Here is a 20,431-nt window from a genome sequence, read left to right as displayed (position 1 = left end):
AGCACAAGCCACAATATCAGGCATGGACAATAGCCTTCAGTGCACCCACAGCTAATTGTCCCGGAGCTGGAAAGGCGGAGCTGTGCAAAAAGGGGGAAATTAACACACACCATTCAGCCATCCTAACAGCAGGCTGCGAATGCCCCTGCACGGCCCAGTGGCCAAGCAGCCCAGAACTTCCCTTGAGGGACAGTGCACACTTGTGATGTAGCACAGCCTTCCCTCAGCAGAGGCCCTAAGAAGGGCATGGCTGGAAAGAGGGACCCACTCAGAAATCCCAGGGACCATATGCCAATACCAAGGACTTGTGGGTCAGCACCAGAGACAATCTGTGGCCAGAACGAACAGCCTTAAATCTCAAGGAACACCTGGGAGGTCTGATTATTAAAGCGGCCCTGCCTCCCTAACCACTCAGACACACGCCCCACATTCACGGCGGACAGCACAAACAACACACCCAAACTTGGTGCACCAATTAAACCCCACAAGAATCAGACCCCCACACACCACAAAGACAAAGTTGGGGAGAAGTGACTTGAGGGGAATAGGTGACTCACGGACGCCATCTGCTGGTTAGTTAGAGAAAGTATATGCCACCAAGCTGTGGCATATACAAATTAGAGATCGGTGTTTCAATAATCCTTCATATCCTAAAAGAACCCTGGCAAGTAAAGCAAATGCCAAGAGCCCAAAAACAACAGAAAATTTTAAAGCATAAGAAAAAAAACAGATGATATGGATAACCGAAACCCAAACACCCAAATCAAAAGATGACAGGAGACACAGTACTTGGAGCAATTAATCAAAGAACTAAAGACAAACAATGACAGCATGGCACAGGATATAAAGGACATGAAGAAGAGCATGGCACAGGATATAAAGGACATGAAGAAGACCCTAGAAGAGCATAAAGAAGAACTTGCAAGAGTAAATAAAAAAATAGATGATCTTATGGAAATAAAAGAAACTACTGACCAAATTAAAAAGAGTCTGGATACTCACGGTACAAGACTAGAGAAAGCTGAACAAGGACTCAGCAACCTCGAGAAACACAGAATGGAAAATGAAAGAACAAAAGAAAGAATGGGGAAAAAATTGAAATGGATCTCAGGGATATGATAGATGAAATAAAATGTCCAAATTTAAGACTCTTGGTGTCCCAGAAGGGGAAGAGAAGGGCAAAGGTCTAGAAAGAGTATTCAAAGAAATTGTTGGGGAAAACTTCCCAAACCTTCTACACAATATAAATACACAGAGCATAAATGCCCAGTGAACTCCAAATAGAATAAATCCAAATAAACCCACTCCAAGTCATATTCTGATCAGACTTCAAATACTGAAGAGAAGGAGCAAGTTCTGAAAGCAGCAAGAGAAAAGCAATTCACCACATACAAAGGAAACAATATAAGACTAAGTAATGACTACTCAGTGGCCAACATGGAGGAAAGAAGGCAGTGCCATGACATATATAAAATTCTGAGAGAGAAAAATTTCCAACTAAGAATACTTTAATCAGCAATATTCTCCTTCAAATTTGAGGGAGCGCTTAAATTTTTCACAAACAAATGCTGAGAGATTTTGCTAATAAAAGACCTGCCCAACTTCAGATACTAAAGGGAGCCCTACTGATGGAGAAACAAAGAAAAGAAAGAGAGATATAGAGAAATTTAACAGACATATATAGAACATTACATTCCAAATCACCAGGATACACATTCTTCTCTAGTGATCACGGAACTTTCTCCAGAATAGACCATAGGCTGGGACATAAAAAAAGCCTCAATAAATTTAAAAAAATTGAATTTATTCAAAGCACATTCTCTGACCACAATGGAATACAAACAGTAGTCAATAACCATCAGAGATTTAGAAAATTCACAAACACAAACACAAACACAAACACAAATGAGGGGGAGATGAAAACATTCCCAGATACTCAAAAGCTGAAGGACTTCATCACCAGTAGATCAGTCCTATAAGAAATGCTAAAGGGAACTGTGTAGGCTGAAAGGAGGGAACACTAAACAGTTGACTGAAACCACATGAAGAAATAAGGATTTCCAGTAAAGATCACATGGTAAATATAAATACCAATACTACTGTATTTTTTATTTGTAAATCCACCATTTACTTCCTACAGGATCTAAAAGACATAAAGTGTAATGATAAATCAGTGGTTTTGGACTCAATGTAAAATATGTAATTTTTGACAAGAACTACATAATGGTGGGGGAATGGAGGAATATAGGAACGTAGTTTATGTGTCCTATTGAAGTTAAGTTGGTATCACAGAAAACAAGATTGTTATAGATTGAAGATGTTAAATTTAAGCACCACAGTAAACACAAAGAAAGTATCAGAGAATATGATCATAGAGATGAAAAGTAAAGTATGGGTTATGAGAAGTGGGGGAAGGGGCACTGAGGAGTTAATAAGAAATGAGTGTAGGGTTTCTGTTTGGGGTGAGGGGAAATTTCTAGTAATGGATGGTGAGAAGGTGATGGCATTGCAACACTGTGAATGTGACTAATACCACTAATGGAAAGTTTAGGAGGGGTTGGAATGGGAAGATTTATGCTGTATATATGTTTCCACAATTGGAAAAAAAAAAAAGATAGTCTAAATATATAATGACAATTAAATGCTAAGGATGATCCTGGATAGGATCTGAGGATGGAGGAAAGGAGGCTCAAAGGGACACAGTTGGGACATAAGAAAAAAAATGAAATACAGAATATAAGCTTTGTATCAATGTTGAATTTCTTGAACTTCTTAGCCGTGCTTAATGTGATTGCATAAATGAATGTTCTTGTTCATGAGAAATGTATATGTGAACTATATTGTTTGTTCAAGGATGTGTGCAGCTTGCTCTCATATGTTCGGAAGACCGAGCAATCAATGATGGATGATAGGGAGGGAGGGAGGGAGGGAAAGAAAGAAATATGTGGAGTGACAGGATGTTAAAGTCGGCAGATCTGGGTATAGGTGGAGGGGGTTGGGGTATGCTGGAGTTCTGTGTATGGGATTTGCATTGTTTTTTGAAACTGTTCCTGTAAGTTTGAATTTATTTCAAAATAAAATTTTAAAAAAAAGTATAGAGAGGCAGGGCAAGAGGGCAGTATAGGTAGATGTGGATTTTAGTTAGTCCTCCGGAGCAACTAGTATATAGCTAGGAACAACTAAGAAATAGTCTGCAACAACTGTTTGGGTCATCTGTGACTGAATACACACCATACACCAGTCTGGAATGGGTGGAATGGCTGACATTTCAGCATAGGAACTGTAAGTAAAGCTCCCCAAACTGCAGAGCTGGTGCCCCTCCCCCACCAGCACGGCAGGATGAGCTAAAACTCTTCCCTTTGGAAAAATCAGCAGTCTACAAGGAGGAACGGAAGGTAGCTTAACCAAGCTGTAACTGTGGTTTTAGTTAATGGATTTAGACTACTGAATACAAGTTATGAGCACACAAAAACCTGGAACAAGCAGGAAAGGAACCAGGAGGTTGCTCCCAGAGGGGACAAGGCAGGGCTGACAGAAAAAAAAAATACATAAATCAATAAAAACAGAGGCTTTTGGAGTCAGCTAACCTCAGCATACTGAAAAATGGCTGTGTGCCAAGTAAAGGAGCACACAGAATTGGGAACCAACTCTGGATCTTGACTGGTAACTTACAGGAGGTAACAGGCTCTGAAAAGGGGATTACTTTCTTTTTTCTTTTTTTTTTCCCCCCTTCTCATTCTAAGTAGCTCATTAGAGAAAGCCTCAAGGAACTTCAACTGTCAGCACTGACCTGGCCAGGCAAGGGTGGAGTTGAGATAGCTAGAGAGACAAAGGAAAAAGTCAAAGGTAGGAGATAAATCCTTAAAGGGCTTATCTTCCCTAAGAAAAGGGGGAGGAGGGGCCCAAAGCAAGTTGCTGCCCTCCCTCAGAAAACTCAAACCCTAGGGCCTGGGGGAAAGAAAAACAGAAACAGCTTAAGCATGGCTTATGACACTGAGCCCCTGGCAGGGACAGAGTCTATTTAGAATTGAAGGCAACACACTTCTTTATGCTGGTGGGGAGCTGCAGGCTGATAGGAGAAGTGGGCTGATACTACATGCTGGGCAGGATCAGAAAAGCACAGCATCTAGAGGCCTCACAGGAAAGTCTGACAACTGACTGGGTCTCACCCTCAGGGAAACTTGATACCGCCTTTCAAAGATCTGGGCCTGTCTGGTCTGAGAAAATATGATTGGCGTAATCAATGAAACCAGATGCCTGGACAACAAAAAAGTACAAATCACACTAGAAAAAAATGAAGATATGGCCCAGTCAAAGGAATAAACTTACACTTCAAATGAAATACAGAAGTTGAAACAAATAATTAAAGATCTTCAAACAAATATGCTAAATCTACTCAAAAAATCAAATCAAGTTAAGGGATGATATGGCAAAATAGGTGATGAACACAGAGAAGACATTGGGCAAACATAAGAAAGAACCTGGAAGTTTGAAAAAACAATTGGCAGAACTTAAGGGAAGGAAAGGCACAATAGAAGAGACAAAAAACACAATGGATATATACAACAGCAGATTTGAAGAGGCAGAAGAAAGGATCCAGAAATCCTACACAAAAAAGAACAGATAGAGAAAAGAATGGAAAAATATGAGCAGGGTCTCAGGGAATTGAATGACAACATGAAGCACATGAATATACATGTCTTGAGTGTCCCAGAAGGAGAAGAGAAGGGGAAAGAGGCAGAAACAATAATGGAGGAAATCATCACTGAAAATTTCCCGTCTCTTATGAAAGACATAAAATTGCAGATCGAAAAAGCAAAGCATACCGCAAACAAAACAGATCTTAATAGACCTATCCAAGACACTTAATAATCAGATCATCAAACGTCAAAGACAGACAAAAGTCTGAAAGCAGCAAGAGAAAAGAGATCAATCACATCAAAGGAAGCTTGATAAGACTATGTGTAGATTTCTCAGTAGAAACCATGGAGGCGAGAAGGCAGTGGCATGATATATTTAAGATACTGAAAGAGAAAAACTGCCAACCAAGAATTCTATATCCAGCAAAACTGTCCTTCAAAAATGAGGAGAGTTTAAAATATTTTCAGACAAATAGATACTGAGAGTGGCTGTGAAAAAGAGACCCGCTCTAAAAGAAACAGTAAAGGGAGCACTACAAGCAGATAGGAAAAGACAAAAGAGAGGTTTGGGGAAGAGAGTACAAATGAAGACTTATCAGTGACAGTAAAAAGAAAATAGGGAAAATAAAATAAAATAAGATATGATATACAAATTCCAGAAGTCAAAACGGTAGACAATAGACATTACATTGAGTAAAATTAGCCAGAAACAAAAGGGCAGGTACTCTATGGACTCACTAATATGAGCTAACATTAATGAGCGACATTTGAGAGTTAAAGTTGAGAACACAGGTTATCAGGAAACAGAGATTAGAAAGTGGGCATTTGATGCTGAAGGAGTACATAAGGGTAAACATGATTGACTGTATAGCTCCAGAAATGGATAGCATAATACTGTGTGATGGTAGCACAATATTGTAAGTACTCTGAACAAAGATGAGTGTGAGTACAGTTGAAACAGGAAGGCTAGGGGCATGTATGACACCAGAAAGAATGACAGAAGATAAAGACTGGGATTGTATGACTTAGTTGTAAGAAAGGAATAAGTTTCGTTTTCACATAGAGACAGCATGGAATAAGGGAAATGGAGGCAAAACCAGTTTAAACAAGCCCCAGACAAAGAGAAGAGAGAATCTGCCTGATGTAAAGAGACATGAGGTAGTATCAGAGGCGGGAACTCACAGCAAAAAAATAAAAATTTGGGGGGGGCATTGGCTAATCAGTTCAAAATCTCAATAATGAGCTAGTTGGCTCTCTGGGATTGGCTGTACAAATTAAAATCTCAAAAGATGAATTAGTTAGTGTTCTCGGATAGGCTGTAACCTCTGTAGTACCCAGTCAATGGGGAAACAGGGGAGGGACTTGCGAATTAGGAGTAGGAGATTTAAACATCGCCATTCTCTTCCTCTGGCGCGCCAGCCTTCCGCGTGTTTGGCTGGACGCCCCATCTTGCAAGATCGTAAATAAATTCTTTTCTCCTCCAGAACCGAGAGAGCGTTTATTCCCTTACAGGTACCACTTTATTTCCGACATTAGTGAAACCTAGAGTGGTCAATGATGGTGATTAAATTTACAAATACAAGAATGTTTTCAAAAGAGGGAGAATGAATGAATGTCAACACTGAAAGGTGTTGAAAATTGGATGATACAAGGGAAAAAAATACAATCAATGCAAACTAGTCGATAGTTAATGTTAACATTGTAAGATGCTTCCATTAATTGTAACAAAGCTAATATACTAAAGCTAAATGTCTATAGAGGGAATTATAAGGGAGGGATTTGGGATTCTTGATGGTGGTGGTGTTGTCTGACCTTTTCATTGTCTTTTACTTTACTTTTATTTTATCTTTTATATTTTTATTCTTCATGTTTTTCTCCTTTTCCTCTTTCTTTGCAGAATAAATAGAAATGTTCTCATATGGGTAGTAGAGGTAAATGTATAACTATGTGACAATACCAGGAATCAATGATTCTTTACTTAGAATGGATTGTATGGTGTGTGAATAAAACTGATTAAAAAATAAACAGAGGGATACAGTGCTGGAGAAAATGTGGAGAGAGGGATGCACCTATTCACTGTTGGTAGGGAAGTAGAATGACGCAGTCCATCTAGAGGGCACTGTGGTGGTTAACTATGGGACTGCCACATTGTCCTGCAACCCTGTTATTGGGTATATCCTCAGAACTGACAGCAGGGACATGACTGGACATTGCACATTGTTGTTTACAGCGGCAGTATTCAAAGCTCACAATGGATGGAGGTGACCTAAGGGTACATCGACCAATAAATGGAATGGTAAACTGTGGTGTACACATTCAATGGAATATTGAGCAGCGGCAAGAAGAGATAAAGTTGCAAGGTATGGTGAATGGACCTTAAGACAGTATGTTGAGTGAAATAAGCCAGAATCAAAAAGATAAACATTATAATATGCCTCACTAATATGCACTAACCATAATGGGCAAACTCTGAGAATTGAATCTGAGAACATAGGTTATCAGGGGCTTATGGTAAAGGTTCCTAGATTGTAAGCTCTTTCAGCAGTGACATCTATTCACGAGTTGTAATGTTTTTTTTCTAAATTCTGAGATGATGTGCTGTTTGTATATAACCTGGTCAGTCCCTAGAACTTCAGGTATCTGTGTGAACCTGAGACTCAGAGACAGAGTTCGGCACCTGTTAATGTCACCATTACCCTATACAGCAAATGTTAAAGCAGCTGAAAAAGAGATCAAACTTTAATTAGAGATGTGAACAAAATGGACTTGCTAGGACTAAGGTAAATTAGACTAAAGGGAAAATAAAGATAGTTCAAAGTGTTTCAAAACTTCAACTTCTATGGGAAACCAAAGGAAGCAATGTCTATTTGGTAGAAAATGTATATTTTCTGTAGCACACTATATAACTTAACTTGTATAGTCAGTTTATTCAAAAACTACAATTACATGGAACCTTGAATAGGTGGTAAGATCTGGTTGGTTTGTACAGGTTAGCATGAAGCCCTGATACTTCCAGAGTAATTTGGGCAGAGAATAACAATGTATTTGCAAAGCCCCCTTGAGGAACTGGGGAAAAATTGTAAATATTAAACTTCCCCACCTGGGGAATTCCTGATATTCTCACAAGCATTGGGGACTACCATTGTAGTAGGTCAAACCCTTGATCTTGGGGCTTGCCCTTATGAAGCATGTTACTACAAAGGAGAGGCTAAGCCTACTTAAAATTGTGCCTAAGAGTCACCCCCAGAGAATCTTTTTTGTTGTTCATTTGTGACTTCTCTCTTTTAGCCAGCACTCAGGTAAACTCACTGCCCTCCCCCTCTACATGGGGCATGACTCCCAGGAGTGTAAATCTCCCTGGCAACATGGGACATGACTCCTGAGGATGAGCCTGGACCCAGCATCATGGGATTGAGGAGGGTTTCCTGAGCAAAAGGGGGAAGAGAAATGAAACAAAATAGTTTCAGTGGCTGAGAGATTTCAAATGGATTCAAGAGGTCATTCTGGAGGTTATTCCTGTGCATTTTATAGATATCCCTTTTTAGTTATTAGTGTATTAGACTAGCTAGAAGAAAATACCTGAAACTGTTGAACTGCAATCCAGTATCCTTGATTCTTGAAGACAATTATACAACTATATAGCTTATATGGTCTGACTGTGTGATTGTGAAAACACTGTGGCTCACACTCCCTTTATTCTCTGTATGGACAGATGAGTAGAAAAAAAGGGGACAAAAAGTAAATGAATAAAAGGGGAGAAAAGGAGTAGGAGATGTTTTGGGTGTTCTTTTGTACTTTTATTTTTCTTTTTATTCTTATTTTCATTTTTATTTCTTGGAATTTTTTTTATTTCAAAAAATTGATTGTGGTGATGAATGCACAACTATATGATGATACTGTGAGCAACTGATTATACACTTGGATGATTGTATGGTGTGTAAATATATCTTAATAAAATTGCATTAAAACAAATACATGTGTTGGTAGAAAAAAGGTACAGAAAGGTTTAAACAATAAAGGCAAACAGAGTCACTCATTCAGATCACTATTGCTATAGTTTGACTTTTTTAATGTCCCTTCCACATTATTCATGTTATTTCAATTAAAAATAAGTAGATATTATTTAAATACTTATTTAAATATTATTTTAATGCATTTTTTTAATTGTGAACTTTAACATATATACATAACAGTAACAACTTTCAAAGTACAATTTAACAAGTTGTTAGAGCAAATTTCAAAGAATGTCATAGGTCACAGTTCCACAACTTCAGCCATTTCCATTACTGCAAAACATATATGCAGAAAGGTGTTAACTTATAATGTATAGTTCAATAAGCAGTTATATACATAATTTCAAAAATTATTATGGCTACAATTTTTTTAACCAACAGTTCCAACAGTTTCAGTTCCTTCCCTACTATGAAATATTTAAATAAAATTAAATTTTATTTAAATTTATTTATTTAAATAAATTGTTATCTCTTTAAAAAAAGTATATAGATTTATTTGAGGGGAAAATTTGTATCTCCTCTCCCCATTTCCTGACACATAGCTTGATATCATATCACTCACATCAACTCGTATAGTCATTACCACTATTTAATAACAGTCTTCAATGCTGTGAAAAAAATACACTGCATTTTATTTTGATTTAACAAAAAATTTCTCCTATAGAATAAATCTCAAGAGTTATGATTACCTTCCAAACAAAGCTGAATGAAATTTCTGCAAGCTTTAGGGGCTTCTTTTGACCATAACTCTATGTCAATATCTCCAGCTGTAGTTTTCAATAAAACCTGTAGAGAAAATATTACATCATTTTATCATATTATCATTTTGCTTGATAATCAGTTGAATGGCTGTTCACCTTGTCACATTCACTAATGAATTTTCAGTTTAAAAATAAAATTTAGGAACTTTGGTTTGTTATACTCAACAAAATTTCAAATATTCACCAAATCTTATTGTACATGTACATCTTCAACTTACCATTTTCAGAAACAATTTAGGATTTAAGAGAAAAATGGCATATACCTTTTTTTAATGACAGAAAAAAATTCTTGTTCATTTAAAAACCAGTAACTCAAACTTATTATAATTAAGAAAGTTTCCCACTGCATCACTTTCAATAAAATTGGTGTGACAAATTAAGAAATTAAAGAACAATGAACCTATGTAATTGTGATACTATAAGACACTTTCTCATTTACAATCACTCCATTCCTAATTAACTAAGCAATATTCTTCATCTCATTCTGTTTCTTAAAAATCACCATCTATATTAAATGTAATAATTTCAGAGCCTCCTTTCCCCAGCTCAGAAAGGCAGTCTTCTAACAATTTTAACTCCTTCGGAGCCCACATGAGGAAACAGCTTATAATTGTCTTATTAATAACACAAATGACCAAAAAGAATGTTAGGCCCTAAATTTGAACACTGCGGCATAGCTAGAGTCCAAATTCTCCAATTTTATTCCTCCTTTCCCCCACCCCCTGCCCCGTGTACCAAAGTAGATCAGTGTCAATAATTTGTAATCATTTAGAATATTCTTGCAAAGATATGCAGTGTGAATATTTTTTAAAATGAGATGGATTTTCATAGAAAATCAGTATCATTGATATGTTACACTTTCCATTTTCCAAAATTCCTTCACCTGATTTCCAAAAATATACTTTTTTTGGAACTGGAAGGAAGCTTAAAAATCATTAATTAAGCCCCCACATTTTATGGATGGCCCAAAGAGGTAAACTGCCCAGAGTCAGAGAGCTTACTAATAGCAAATAGGAACAACACTTCTCTTCCCTCCTTCCCCAACTATTATGCTTTTCCTACAACCCATTGCCTTTCTGTTTCTTTTTTCTGAAGCCCAGATAATACTGCCATAAATTTTTATAGCACTGATGAATTTATTGTATCTTTTTAGGTTTTACTGGTTGCATAGTTCTACAACTCCATTTCAACAAACATGAGAATAAAAATATATTGTGGTAACTTTTTAAATGATTTAAAACGGTTTTCTTTGACCCTAAAAAAACTATAAAAGAACTAGAAATGCAAAAATGCATGGTTTTCTCAATTCATTACACTTCCTCTACAAAAAGAAGGTAACATTTATTGAAAGTTTTCCATGTGTCACCTTTTGAGGCAGGCACTTTACATATTGTATCCCATTTAATCCTCACCTATAAAGAAGTTATCATTACTCCCACTTTACTTATGAAGAAACAGAGGCTCTGATAAAATAAATTTATCCAAGATGACACAGTGACTGACTTGAGCCAAAGGCTGTCTGACTACAAAGCCCATGCTTCTTCCATGCCATCACACTGACTCCAAAACTGATTCTCCATAAAATCCCTTACTACACAGGAAAAAAGTCCATCAAACCCTAGGGCCCTGCCATATATCTCAAAAGAAATCCCAAGCTCCAGGGGCTACCCTGGCTACAACTAACTCCAAAATGAATCAGTGCTTAAGTCAAAGGCAAATATACATTGGCTACATGTTAACAAGGCTTTCTAACTTGGCTTGGCAAGAAACAATGCCTATAAGAGATACTTCGTATTGGATGGTAACAAACCGACCCAGTTGAATCCTCACTCTCAGGAAATATACATTTGGGATGCAAACTGACAGGCTAATTTAACTCCCTCCAATTCAGACTGCATACAGAACAACACTGTATAATCTCTTCTGATTTTCCATGAGGGCTGATGTACATCCCAATCTTACAGTACACCTAAAAGTCCCTGTCCTGTCCTACTTCATTATCCCTTTCTATATCTGAAATAAAGCACTGCTGTTGTTGACAGGTCTTCTATTCCTTAACCCTAAAGCAACGGCCTCCAAACTTTTTGTGATAATGCACCCCTAACAGCAAAAAAAGAAAAAAAACCCTGGGGGTGGGGGTGAGGGGTGGGAGATGTGCTAAGGGCTTGGAGTGCGCACACCCAGTAAGTGTAAATACATGAGTACTACTGTATCACCCTAGAATGTATATTATAAAAGTCACACAAAATATGAATTTTAAAGATTACATTAAAAACTGTTTTAATGATTCTTAACTTTATTTATTAATGGTACAGTAACAGCTTTATTGATATATAATCCACAAACTATAAAATTCACCCCTTGGGAGGCGGGGCAAGATGGCAGACTGGTGAGCTGTATGTTTTAGTTACTCCTCCAGGAAAGTAGGGAGAAAGCCAGGAACTGCGTGGACTGGACACCACAGAGCAATCTGACTTTGGGCATACTTCATACAACACTCATGAAAACGTGGAACTGCTGAGATCAGCGAAATCTGTAAGTTTCTGCGGCCAGGGGACCCGCGCCGCTCCCTGCCAGGCTCAGTCCCGTAGGAGGAGGGGCTGTCAGCTCCGGGAAGGAGAAGGGAGAACTACAGTGGCAGCCCTTATCGGAAACTCATTCTACTGATCCAAACTCCAAACATAGATAGACTGAGACCAGACACCAGAGAATCCGAGAGCAGCCAGCCCAGCAGAGAGGAGACAGGCATAGAAAAAAAACAACACAAGAAACTCCAAAATAAAAGCGGAGGATTTTTGGAGTTCTGGTGAACACAGAAAGGGGAAGGGCAGAGCTCAGGCCCGAGCTCAGGCCCTGAGGCGCATATGCAAATCCCGAAGAAAAGCTGATCTCTCTGCCCTGTGGAGCTTTCCTTAATGGCCCTGGTTGCTTTGTCTCTTAGCATTTCAATAACCCATTAGATCTCTGAGGAGGGCCCTTTTTTTTTTTTTTTTAATCCTTTTTTCTTTTTCTAAAACAATTACTCTAAGAAGCCCAATACAAAAAGCTTCAAAGACTTGCAATTTGGGCAGGTCAAGTCAAGAGCAGAACTAGGAGAGCTCTGAGACTAAAGGCAATAATCCAGTGGTTGAGAAAATTCACTAAACACCACAACTTCCGAAGAAAAGGGGGGTGTCCGCTCACAGCCATCATCCTGGTGGACAGGAAACACTCCTGCCCATCGCCAGCCCCATAGCCCAGAACTGCCCCAGACAACCCAGTGTGACGGAAGTGCTTCAAATAACAGGCACACACCACAAAACTGGGCGTGGACATTAGCCTTCCCTGCAACCTCAGCTGATTGTCCCAGAGTTGGGAAGGTAGAGCAGTGTGAATTAACAAAGCCCCATTCAGCCATCATTTCAGCAGACTGGGAGCCTCCCTACACAGCACAGCAGCCCAGAACTGCCCTGGGGAGACGGCACTCACCTGTGACATAGCACAGTCATCCCTCAACAGAGGACCCGGGGTGCACGGCCTGGAAGAGGGGACCACTTGCAAGTCTCAGGAGCCATACGCCAATACCAAGGACTTGTGGGTCAGTGGCAGAGACAAACTGTGGCAGGACTGAACTGAAGGATTAGACTATTGCAGCAGCTTTAAAACTCTAGGATCACCAGGGAGATTTGATTGTTAGAGCCACCCCCCCCCCTGAGTGCCCAGAAACACGCCCCATATATAGGGCAGGCAACACCAACTACACACGCAAGCTTGGTACACCAATTGGACCCCACAAGACTCACTCCCCCACTCACCAAAAAGGCTAAGCAGGGGAGAACTGGCTTGTGGAGAACAGGTGGCTCGTGGACGCCACCTGCTGGTTAGTTAGAGAAAGTGTACTCCACGAAGCTGTAGATCTGATAAATTAGAGATACGGACTTCAATTGGTCTACAAATCCTAAAAGAACCTTATCAAGTTCAGCAAATGCCACGAGGCCAAAAACAACACAAAATTATAAAGCATATGAAAAAACCAGATGATATGGATAACCCAAGCCCAAGCACCCAAATCAAAAGATCAGAAGAGACACAGCACCTAGAGCAGCTACTCAAAGAACTAAAGATGAACAATGAGACCATAGTACGGGAGACAAAGGAAATCAAGAAGACTCTAGAAGAGCATAAAGAAGACATTGCAAGACTAAATAAAAAAATGGATGATCTTATGGAAATTAAAGAAACTGTTGACCAAATTAAAAAGATTCTGAACACTCATAGTACAAGACTAGACGAAGTTGAACAACGAATCAGTGACCTGGAAGATGACAGAATGGAAAATGAAAGCATAAAAGAAAGAATGGGGAAAAAATTGAAAAAATCGAAATGGACCTCAGGGATATCATAGATAATACGAAACGTCCGAATATAAGACTCATTGGTGTCCCAGAAGGGGAAGAAAAGGGTAAAGGTCTAGGAAGAGTATTCAAAGAAATTGTTGGGGAAAACTTCCCAAATCTTCTAAACAACATAAATACACAAATCATAAATGCTCAGCGAAATCCAAATAGAATAAATCCAAATAAACCCACTCCGACACATATTCTGATCACACTGTCAAACACAGAAGAGAAGGAGCAAGTTCTGAAAGCAGCAAGAGAAAAGCAATTCACCACATACAAAGGAAACAGCATAAGACTAAGTAGTGACTACTCAGCAGCCACCATGGAGGCCAGAAGGCAGTGGCACGATATATTTAAAATTCTGAGTGAGAAAAATTTCCAGCCAAGAATACTTTATCCAGCAAAGCTCTCCTTCAAATTTGAGGGAGAGCTTAAATTTTTCACAGACAAACAAATGCTGAGAGAATTTGCTAACAAGAGACCTGCCCTACTGGAGATACTCAAGGGAGCCCTACAGACAGAGAAACAAAGAAAGGACAGAGAGACTTGGAGAAAGGTTCAGTACTAAAGAGATTCGGTATGGGTACAATAAAGGATATTAATAGACAGAGGGGAAAAATATGACAAACATAAACCAAAGGATAAGATGGCTGATTCAAGAAATGCCTTCACGATTACAACATTGAATGTAAATGGATTAAACTCCCCAATTAAAAGATATAGGTTCGCAGAATGGATCAAAAAAAATGAACCATCAATATGTTGCATACAAGAGACTCATCTTAGACACAGGGACACAAAGAAACTGAAAGTGAAAGGATGGAAAAAAATATTTCATGCAAGCTACAGCCAAAAGAAAGCAGGTGTAGCAATATTAATCTCAGATAAAATAGACTTCAAATGCAGGGATGTTTTGAGAGACAAAGATGGCCACTACATACTAATAAAAGGGGCAATTCAGCAAGAAGAAATAACAATCGTAAATGTCTATGCACCCAATCAAGGTGCCACAAAATACATGAGAGAAACACTGGCAAAACTAAAGGAAGCAATTGATGTTTCCACAATAATTGTGGGAGACTTCAACACATCACTCTCTCCTATAGATAGATCAACCAGACAGAAGACCAATAAGGAAATTGAAAACCTAAACAATCTGATAAATGAATTAGATTTAACAGACATATACAGGACATTACATCCCAGATCACCAGGATACACATACTTTTCTAGTGCTCATGGAACTTTCTCCAGAATAGATCATATGCTGGGACATAAAACAAGCCTCAATAAATTTAAAAAGATTGAAATAATTCAAAGCACATTCTCTGACCACAATGGAATACAATTAGAAGTCAATAACCATCAGAGACTTAGAAAATTCACAAATACCTGGAGGTTAAACAACACACTCCTAAACAATCAGTGGGTTAAAGAATAAATAGCAAGAGAAATTGCTAAATATATAGAGACGAATGAAAATGAGAACACAACATACCAAAACCTATGGGATGCAGCAAAAGCAGTGCTAAGGGGGAAATTTATAGCACTAAATGCATATATTAAAAAGGAAGAAAGAGCCAAAATCAAAGAACTAATGGATCAACTGAAGAAGCTAGAAAATGAACAACAAACCAATCCTAAACCAACTAGAAGAAAAGAAATAACAAGGATTAAAGCAGAAATAAATGACATAGAGAACAAAAAAACAATAGAGAGGATAAATATCACCAAAAGTTGGTTCTTTGAGAAGATCAACAAGATTGACAAGCCCCTAGCTAGACTGACAAAATCAAAAAGAGAGAAGACCCATATAAACAAAATAATGAATGAAAAAGGTGACGTAACTGCAGATCCTGAAGAAATTAAAAAAATTATAAGAGGATACTATGAACAACTGTATGGCAACAAACTGGATAATGTAGAGGAAATGGACAATTTCCTGGAAACATATGAACAACCTAGACTGACCAGAGAAGAAATAAAAGACCTCAACCAACCCATCACAAGCAAAGAGATCCAATCAGTCATCAAAAATCTTCCCACAAATAAATGCCCAGGGCCAGATGGCTTCACAGGGGAATTCTACCAAACTTTCCAGAAAGAACTGACACCAATCTTACTCAAACTCTTTCAAAACATTGAAGAAAATGTAACACTACCAAACTCATTTTATGAAGCTAACATCAATCTAATACGAAAACCAGGCAAAGATGCTACAAAAAAGGAAAACTACCAGCCAATCTCCCTAATGAACATAGATGCAAAAATCCTCAACAAAATACTTGCAAATCAAATCCAAAGACACATTAAAAAAATCATACACCATGACCAAGTGGGGTTTATTCCAGGCATGCAAGGATGGTTCAACATAAGAAAATCAATCAATGTATTACAACCCATTAAAAATTGGAAACGGAAAAATCAAATGATCATCTCAATAGATGCTGAAAAAGCATTTGACAAAATCCAACATCCGTTTTTGATAAAAACACTTCAAAAGGTAGGAATTGAAGGAAACTTCCTCAATATGATAAAGAGCATATATGAAAAACCCACAGCCAGCATAGTACTCAATGGTGAGAGACTGAAAGCCTTCCCTCTAAGATCAGGAACAACACAAGGATGCCCGCTGTCACCACTGTTATTCAACATTGTGCTGGAAGTGCTAGCCAGGGCAATCCGGCAAGACAAAGAAATAAAGGCATCCAAATTGGAAAAGAAGAAGTAAAACTGTCATTGTTTGCAGATGATATGATCTTATATCTAGAAAACCCTGAGAAATTGACGATACAGCTGCTAGAGCTAATAAACAAATTCAGCAAAGTAGCGGGACACAAGATTAATGCACATAAGTCAGTAATGTTTCTATATGCTAGAAATGAACAAACTGAGGAGACACTCAAGAAAAAGATACCATTTTCAATAGCAACTAAAAAAATCAAGTACCTAGGAATAAACTTAACCAAAGATGTAAAAGACCTATACAAAGAAAACTACATAACTCTTCTAAAAGAAATAGAAGGGGACCTTAAAAGATGGAAAAATATTCCATGTTCATGGATAGGAAGACTAAATGTCATTAAGATGTCAATTCTACCCAAACTCATCTACAGATTCAATGCAATCCCAATCAAAATTCCAACAACCTACTTTGCAGACTTGGAAAAGCTAGTTATCAAATTTATTTGGAAAGGGAAGATGCCTTGAATTGCTAAAGACACTCTAAAAAAGAAAAACGAAGTGGGAGGACTTACACTCCCTGACTTTGAAGCTTATTATAAATCCACAGTTGCCAAAACAGCATGGTACTGGCACAAAGATAGACATTTAGATCAATGGAATCGAATTGAGAATTCAGAGATAGACCCTCAGAACTATGGCCGACTGATCTTTGATAAGGCCCCCAAAGTCACTGAACTGAGTCATAATGGTCTTTTCAAAAAATGGGGCTGGGAGAGTTGGATATCCATATCCAAAAGAATGAAAGAGGACCCCTACCTCACCCCCTACACAAAAATTAATTCAAAATGGACCAAAGATCTCAATATAAAAGAAAGTACCATAAAACTCCTAGAAGATAATGTAGGAAAACATCTTCAAGACCTTGTATTAGGCGGCCACTTCCTAGACTTTACACCCAAAGCACAAGCAACAAAAGAGAAAATAGATAAATGGGAATTCCTCAAGCTTAGAAGTTTCTGCACCTCAAAGGAATTTCTCAAAAAGGTAAAGAGGCAGCCAACTCAATGGGAAAAAATTTTTGGAAACCATGTATCTGACAAAAGACTGATATCTTGCATATATAAAGAAATCCTACAACTCAATGACAATAGTACAGATGGCCCAATTATAAAATGGGCAAAAGATATGAAAAGACAGTTCTCTGAAGAGGAAATACAAATGGCCAAGAAACACATGAAAAAATGTTCAGCTTCACTAGCTATTAGAGAGATACAAATTAAGACCACAATGAGATACCATCTAACACCGGTTAGAATGGCTGCCATTAAACAAACAGGAAACTACAAATGCTGGAGGGGATGTGGAGAAATTGGAACTCTTATTCATTGTTGGTGGGACTGTATAATGGTTCAGCCACTCTGGAAGTCAGTCTGGCAGTTCCTTAGAAAACTAGATATACAGTTACCATTCGATCCAGCGATTGCACTTCTCGGTATATACCCGGAAGATCGGAAAGCAGTGACACGAACAGATACCTGCACGCCAATGTTCACAGCAGCATTATTCACAATTGCCAAGAGATGGAAACAACCCAAATGTCCTTCAACAGATGAGTGGATAAATAAAATGTGGTATATACACACGATGGAATACTACGCGGCAGTAAGAAGGAACGATCTCGTGAAACATATGACAACATGGATGAACCTTGAAGACATAATGCTGAGCGAAATAAGCCAGGCACAAAAAGAGAAATATTATATGCTACCACTATTGTGAACTTTGAAAAATGTAAAACAAATGGTTTATAATGTAGAATGTAGGGGAACTAGCAATAGAGAGCAATTAAGGAAGGGGGAACAATAATCCAAGAAGAACAGATAAGCTATTTAACGTTCTGGGGATGCCCAGGAATGACTATAGTCTGTTAATTTCTGATGGATATAGTAGGAGCAAGTTCACAGAAATGTTGCTATATTAGGTAACTTTCTTGGGGTAAAGTAGGAACATGTTGGAAGTTAAGCAGTTATCTTAGGTTAGTTGTCTTTTTCTTACTCCCTTGTTATGGTCTCTTTGAAATGTTCTTTTATTGTATGTTTTTTTCTTTTTAACTTTTTTTTCATACAGTTGATTTAAAAAAGAAGGGAAAGTTAAAAAAAAAAAAAAAGATGTAGTGCCCCCTTGAGGAGCCTGTGGAGAATGCAGGGGTATTCGACTACCCCACCTCCATGGTTGCTAATATGACCACAGACATAGGGGACTGGTGGTTTGATGGGTTGAGCCCTCTACCACAGGTTTTACCCTTGGGAAGACGGTTGCTGCAAAGGAGAGGCTAGGCCTCCCTATGGGTGTGCCTAAGAGCCTCCTCCCGAATGCCTCTTTGTTGCTCAGATGTGGCCCTCTCTCTCTGGCTAAGCCAACTTGAAAGGTGAAATCACTGCCCTCCCCCCTACGTGGGATCAGACACCCAGGGGAGTGAATCTCCCTGGCAACGTGGTATATGACTCCCGGGGAGGAATGCAGACCTGGCATCGTGGGACGGAGAACATCTTCTTGACCAAAAGGGGGATGTGAAAGGAAATGAAATAAGCTTCAGTGGCAGAGAGATTCCAAAAGGAGCCGAGAGGTCACTCTGGTGGGCACTCTTATGCACACTTTAGACAACCCTTTTTAGGATCTGAAGAATTGGGGTAGCTGGTGGTGGATACCTGAAACTATCAAACTACAACCCAGAACCCATGAATCTCGAAGACAGTTGTATAAAAATGTAGCTTATGAGGGGTAACAATGGGATTGGGAAAGCCATAAGGACCACACTCCACTTTGTCTAGTTTATGGATGGATGAGTAGAAAAATAGGGGAAGGAAACAAACAGACAAAGGTACCCAGTGTTCTTTTTTATTTCAATTGCTCTTTTTCACTCTAATTATGATTCTCGTTATTTTTGTGTGTGTGCTAATGAAGGTGTCAGGGATTGATTTGGGTGATGAATGTACCACTATGTAATGGTACTGTAAACAATCGAAAGTATGATTTGTTTTGTATGACTGCGTGGTATGTGAATATATCTCAATAAAATGAAGATTTAAAAAATAAATAAATAAATAAAAAATAAAAAAACACAAATAAAAAAAAGAAAATAAATTTCTATATTACAACTAAAACTAAAAATTACAAAGAAAAGGACATGCTTAGCACCTCAGAGGTATCTGCATATTTTAAAGTTTTAGATAACTTTGAACACATGGCAGCAATAATTCCATTATCCTCGCTCTTGTTTGCTATTGTTCTTACTTCACCCAAACTATAAAAGTTAAAAAAGAACTAAATTCATCTTCAAAATTATTCATAGAATTGAAAATAAATCCAAGAAGAAAACTCCCAAATGGAACACATAAGAGATATTTAGAATTATTTAAAATTAAATTGGTAACTGTGTTCAAATCAAAGGTATTCTAATATTTGCTCTACTACTGTCAAGAAAAAAAATCAATTATTGATTCATTGGGTCAACTAAATCCAATAAAAATACTATTCTGTTACTTGATCATTTGGAATAACTGCTTTTTAAAAAGACAGTATCAGAACAAACTTTAAATATGTAGTAGTTTTTCTATTAACTAAGAATATGGGAAAAATACAAATTACTCCAGATTTCTGTTTATTCTACAAAAAAAAAAGAAATAGTTTCCAAACCCACATGCTTCCTTTCACAATATATCCTATAACAGCTAATGATCAATGAGAAAAAGGAATAAAATTAACTGAAATTAAAATAAAACATTTATCTTTTATCATATAAAAGAGAGGCAGAATAGAATCAACAGGGACAAACGAATGGAAATTATTAGAAGATGTTCATTTAGAGAACTCGGTATACATAAAACACAGCCTTCCATATTTCATATACCTAAATTTATAAAAACGTCCCCATAAACTCTACTATTCATTAT

General features: G+C 38.0%; 1 protein-coding gene across 1 annotated transcript in view; it reads right to left on the bottom strand.

The window, feature by feature from the left end:
- The window catches only part of CWC27 (CWC27 spliceosome associated cyclophilin), a 360,484-nt gene that overhangs the window by 335,728 nt on the left and 4,325 nt on the right, over positions 1 to 20,431 (bottom strand). The window contains exon 2 of the mRNA XM_037800954.1: positions 9,343 to 9,439. Within this exon, the coding sequence (XP_037656882.1) occupies positions 9,343 to 9,439 (97 nt within the window). The remainder of the gene's footprint in view (positions 1 to 9,342; positions 9,440 to 20,431) is intronic.

The sequence above is a fragment of the Choloepus didactylus genome, chromosome 13, assembly GCF_015220235.1.
Source record: "Choloepus didactylus isolate mChoDid1 chromosome 13, mChoDid1.pri, whole genome shotgun sequence".
NCBI classification, from domain to species: Eukaryota; Metazoa; Chordata; class Mammalia; order Pilosa; family Megalonychidae; genus Choloepus; species Choloepus didactylus.
The sequence above is the reverse complement of the archived record's forward strand: the minus strand, read 5'-3'. Positions and strand labels throughout refer to the sequence as shown.